This window comes from Mastigoproctus giganteus, chromosome 2, assembly GCF_048544385.1.
Source record: "Mastigoproctus giganteus isolate SK-2022 chromosome 2, ASM4854438v1, whole genome shotgun sequence".
Lineage (NCBI taxonomy): Eukaryota > Metazoa > Arthropoda > Arachnida > Uropygi > Thelyphonidae > Mastigoproctus > Mastigoproctus giganteus.
In genome coordinates, this window is record NC_143576.1 from 54,902,202 (window position 1) to 54,908,201 (window position 6,000).

At 32.4% G+C, this 6,000-nt stretch overlaps 1 protein-coding gene across 1 annotated transcript in view; it reads right to left on the reverse strand.

Moving 5' to 3' along the window:
• Positions 1-5,506, reverse strand: part of LOC150089305 (AT-rich interactive domain-containing protein 3C-like) — a 477,406-nt gene extending 471,900 nt beyond the window's left edge. Inside the window, exon 1 of the mRNA XM_090368484.1 lies at positions 5,362-5,506. Coding sequence (XP_090224610.1) covers positions 5,362-5,397 — 36 coding nt within the window. The 5' untranslated portion in view covers positions 5,398-5,506. The remainder of the gene's footprint in view (positions 1-5,361) is intronic.
• Between the last annotated feature and the right edge of the window lie 494 nt (positions 5,507-6,000).

Sequence of the window (6,000 nt, forward strand, 5' to 3'; positions counted from 1 at the left end):
CGCTGTAAAAGGGCCAGAAACGTGCTTGGACTAAACAAAGCGATGTATTCCTCTTGTCCAGCAGTATATCAAATTTATTTCTGCTTATGATAACAAATACGGTAGTATATTGTTAGTAAAGGTCACATTCTTTCGTAGAGTATGTACACCATGCAATTATTGCTTGTTTTTGCGCCAAAGCAACTAAAGTTCGAGTATGAGTAATCAGTGTACTGTGCCTATAAACTGGTTATTCTGTGATCAATGTATGAAGGAAAAACTGTACAAACTTTGTTAATCACAAACGAACTAGAAGATTCCTCCCACCTTGCATACATTTATGACTATAATTGGTATATTTGTGTAACTGCACATACACGCATATTGTAATTCAACAATAAAGGGAAGAGGGGATGAGGATAAACGGAAGCATATTTTTTCGCACATAATATTTGTTTCAATAAAATTCTTAGAGTAAATTACTGCTAATTACCATTTTTTTTTCAATAAAAATTTTATTCCTTCCCTATCCTAAATTCACTGGCGCTTTTTTCAGATATCACAGAATATATCAGTTATTCCTATACTAGATAAAATAACTTTCTAACATATTTGGTATATTTATTAATTAATATTAATTATTTAATGAGAACACCAGATGATCTCATAAAATAGACAATTTTAAAAAGAGCAGCTGCACCTCGCCAGAGATGACAGTATCAAAAGCATTAATGGACAGTATTAATGGAATACTAATTAGTGAACTGCATTTATACAACACTCTAAATATTATAAAAATGCCAAATAAAATGCTTAGTTTTTAAATTAGAGTAATGTGACATTCTGTTCTATGGGAGGCGATGAACCTTTTATATATCTCTATATTGGGTTAAAAAGTGGCAACGGAGAGATAAAAATGATATGACAAATGCTTTACGATCCCAGCTAGCTCAATGATTTAAATATCTTTTTCTTAACTTTTTTATCTTTATACTTCTACTTTTTCCCGTTCGTAAAGCTATTAGCGCAATACGAGTTGATACGAACGTTCCTGCTGTCCTTAATCTCTCACTATCTTCGCCTTTTTATTTACACTTTTATTCCTTCCCTATCCTAAATTCACTCTCCTGCCTTATACCATTTGCTTGCACTAAATTTAATATACATAATCTCCTTAAATTATTTTATATTTTAATTTTATTGCTACTATACTTAATTTATTTTACTATAAAACATACACTGCGTTGGGACTGCCTTGTCCATGTTTTGTGTGAGTTATGCTACTTTACCTTTACTGAGTGAGATCTTTTTGATCTCACTCAGTTTTATTCTTAAATTTATTTGCCTTCCACAGGTATGGACAAGTATAGAAACGCTGTCCTTGATACACGATCGGGTGTAGTCCCCTGATGAAGTACTTGGTCATGTATCAATTTTTAATTTTAGCTAACATTTTGAATTTTATATTTGTTCTACCCCTTTTTTTTTTTTTTTTGGACTTATAACCAAAATTATCCAACCATATATCTGATGCTGGCTATCATATTTTAATTTATCCTCCTTATTTTAATTTAATCATTTTACTTAATCATTGTTTGCTTTACATTTACCGTCTCTCTAATTGGCTTTTCAATTCGGCCTATAATTTTGCCTAATTCATTACAACAAATATAATTTTCACACTTTCTCTTTTTCATGCCTGAAGTACTTCTATTTTTGCTATCTTCTCCTATTAGTTATGGCATTCTCCTATTAGTTATAGCTATGTGTAATTTACGCATCCATCTACATGTTTTTAACAGACCTATTAATTCCGCCTTATATGAAAAAAAGTTATTGACAAACCAATTTAAAATCAGTAATTTATTTTTTTATCCATTAAAAAAAAGTTAACATATTGCGCTAAGAAAAAAGTAATCTTAGTCCAAATATGAACAACGAATCACATTCCGATGTGTTACTATGATTTATAGGTCAAACAAGTTAATACAAAAACACGCCAGCTGCTACAATAAAATACTCACCAACGCACCCGTTTCTATAAAATATTATTTTTTACATAACGTTAGAAGTTTGTTAACAGAATATTTTAACCCACAGCGAAATTTATATCAATATTTAATACAAGTTGTCATATTTTATCTTAATCGGTACCATAAACTAAGAATACTTATAAAAAGTATACCCTCTTTTCTCAAAATAGTGCCTTTTTGATATGACAAGTGATCACTAATGCTCATATCATGCGATCGAATCCATACGCTGCCACAAAAATGGACGACCTGTTAACTTTGGCACTCGTTTATCGGCTGCCATACGTAATTATAACTGAAAATGTAAACTCCTCTAACTCGTACACCAGGCAAGTTCACATCTTCATTGTAAAATAGCACTTTCTCTAACTTAATCTATTTTTAATTCAGTCCTGAATTAATTTAAAAGCAACTACATTTTTGTGAACTAAGAGATAGGGAATCGAAAAGTACGATGCAACTGTGTACATGGCCAAAAGCAAATCCTCAACTAGAGATCCATTTTGCAGTTAGTATTAGCAAATGATGCAAGAAAGCAAGCTTATATTGAATCAAAAAAGAAAACGCTTCCTATATCACTGTTTATTCAAACTAGCCAGCTCCACTGCACCAGATGAGAGTTTATTTCAACAGTTCTATAATAATCAGCAAGTTAAGGTGGTGTTTATGTAACGGCTGAAATATTAGTATTTTATTCCTTTTTAAAAAAAAAAATTACAAATAGACAGTTAAATAAAAAGTTGTGGGAGATAGAATGTTTCAGAAAATGCGAGCCGTACTTTCAAGATCAATTCAGAACCTGAAAATAATTAAACAAGTTTACAATAAACTTGCGTCTGATTCTGAATGGTTACGGAGCTATGGCTATTTGAATTTTAAAAAACTAGTATCCTTAAAAAATAATAAATACGAATAAGCAGAAACATGTCTAGCAAAATGTTTATTCGTACCAGGTGTTTCCTGATTCTTATTTATTTTTTACCATTGAAAATTTCATAGCCATTGTTTAAATTCCAAACAGACAGCCCCGTAACTTCAGAATCGGACACATATTTATGATTTTTTATTCCCATTGTTTTTAGGTTCTGAACTGGTACTGGAAGTACAGCCCACATGTTATTGTATCTTATGAACTTATGTCGAAATAATAATGGTCTTACAGAAATAAATACTCTGGTAATTTAACCTTTTTCAATAATTTGTTTCATAGGGCTATCATTAAAGTTATATAATTTCATTAGACTGCTATTTTCCTTGTTTAAACAATTATTCCGCCAAATTACTTTATATCTGAGATTCCTGTATGTAAATATAAATATTGTATGCACGTAAATATTGGAATCTGTATGCATGTAAATATTGGAGTCCCCTGTGTTCATCGTTTTCCTTCAACTAGCCCATAACAACATGCAACTTGGCTTCCGAACACACTATTATAGAAACAAGAACAGTACACCACGTCTAGTACCATATTAACCAGGACAGTATGACCAAAGTGGCCTAATTTGTAAACTAAAAGCAAATTAAGTCTGCAAAAATTCTATAAACAGAATAATGAGAGTGTATTCCTCTAACTCTTCAAGATAGAATTCCCCTCCCATCCTCCGCCAAAACAACTAAATTAACCAACTTCACTAACTAATCTTTGTTAAAATATATATGATTGAGTATATGATTTTAAAAGTATATGATTGAGTCCATCCCAAATTATATTTTTTTAATGAAGTAGCATTAGAGGGTTATCTCAATAAAAAAAAAAAAAAAAAAACCAGCTTAACAATGAGCAATTAGATTTGTATGTCACCTTTAAGTCAATCTATTACATTTTACATATAAGCATTACTGACACGTAAAATTATCGTTATATATTCTATAAACTGTTAATCTTTTGCGTTCACTATGGGCTAATATCAAGTAACATGAACATCAACTGTTTTTGAGATTATGCTGCAGTATAATAAAAATTACTGCATATAAGACATTTGCTGTATTTAAAAGCTTAAATAAATAAAATTACTACAAACGTAATTAAGCGTAAAAATGAGAATACAAAATATCTTATGCATCATCTAAAATATAAATATTACCGTATATTATATACAGTTATGTCAATAAATATTGATGTACGTATCAAGTAGAATGCTCTTTAAACAACAGGGCTATTATTATGTAATACAATAAATCAGACATAAAGGACGATTACAATTTTTGCGCAAAATTTAAACAGAAAATAAATCTCTTTAGAACAAACAAAACGTGTTGCATGATGTCTCGCACTTCAATGGCTACTGCTCGTATTTAATTTACTCAATCCTGCAATTAAAAAATTTGTATCTACATACAGAAAATATAATTCCATATTTTCAGATACCCATAATATATTAAAACTGAGACCATTACTATATAATTTACAGGAAGTGAGAAACTTCATATGAAACATAAATGAAAATGCGAAAAAATAATTTGCGTTGAGACTTTTAAAATAAACTTCGTGTGCGAATCAGTGTATCACTCCGCCTTCTTTTAAGCAAAAGTAAGCAAGCAAGTTTCACTAGTAGCTAAATGCAAGTAAAATTCGCTGTGCAGCTTCAATTTATAAATAGATATTTTACAATATTTTAATTTAATATTCATTAATTTATTAATCTAAAAATTATTGCGGATTTCAACATTATTCTACTGTACTGTCATTCTCTTGTCAGTTCTGGACGAGTAAGCTTTCGAAAAACAGCTGTTGAAGCCAGCAGTTTTAAGCTTACAGCGATCAATAGACGACCAGATATAAAAAGTTTATCTGTCATCATATCACGTCAATAAAGTTCAAAGAACCTGGAACGTTAGGCTTAACTGGTCTCGTAACTGAATGTACGCAGTAAGAAACAATTGCGCAAGCAGTATCATTACCCTTTCTTAGTAAGGCTGTACACACACATACACAATAACATGCACCCATGCACAAACAGTTGTCAAAGTTCTCTGGGTCAAACACCCGACCTTTTACTATCTTGTCGGAATAATAATAATAAAGGCCTAAACTGGAGAATCGTGGATCGTGACGCAATATTGCCACAAGGGGATTTAGAAGAACTTGACAGCTCAGAGCGACAACTGACTCCACCCACACCGAGGCCAGTGAAGGGCATACACACAAAGACAACTGGAGAGCGGCCGGCAAGCGAGTAACGGATCTACTTATAGTTCGGGCCAGCATGGCAGCAATCATGTCTCGACCAAGCTTCGCGGGCTGATAATAAACACGCGGTGCTTGACGCTGTGTCGATCTGATGCGGCGTTACGAATATCGCTCGCGCTAAACAACGCCCAGACAAATCAAGATAGATTTACTTACCATACTGCCGTCCATATCCGAATCGTTATGGTCCATCCTATAAGTAGGAAGAGGGGCTCTGTTTTTGACTCGAATTTTGGCCGGTTTGATGAAAACTCCTTCAGAGAAAAAACTGTCCGAGGTACGCCCCGTAGCGATGTGCAGCCTTGCTCCCCACACTTAGACAAAACTGAGGTTAGCTATGCTACTCTTCCCGTCATGCTTTGCAGAATGACAGCCTATCAAATGTGTGCCGGGCTAAGCTACACAAGTCTCTCTGCAGTGAATCAAGATTATTGGTTACTGCCATTCTATGTCTTATCGAATCACACTAAACCCAACTCTATTATAATAATAATTAGTGCTTCGCAGAAAAGTCACTTGTTACTACTACCATCGCAATGAAAGCAAGAAATAAAGTTACGAGCACAATTTGGCGTTCATAATATTGGTAACTAAAAAGACCTGTTTTTAATTAACATATGCCTCCCTCAAATTACTTGAATACTCTTTCAATATAAATTAATATAAAAATGTCCATATAGTATGATGCCCAAATACGATGAAAAGACACTATGATATTTAAATATTATAAAAATACCTGTCATCCTTCAAAATTAAAATGAATCATACTATATACTAATAATTAAATAATGTACT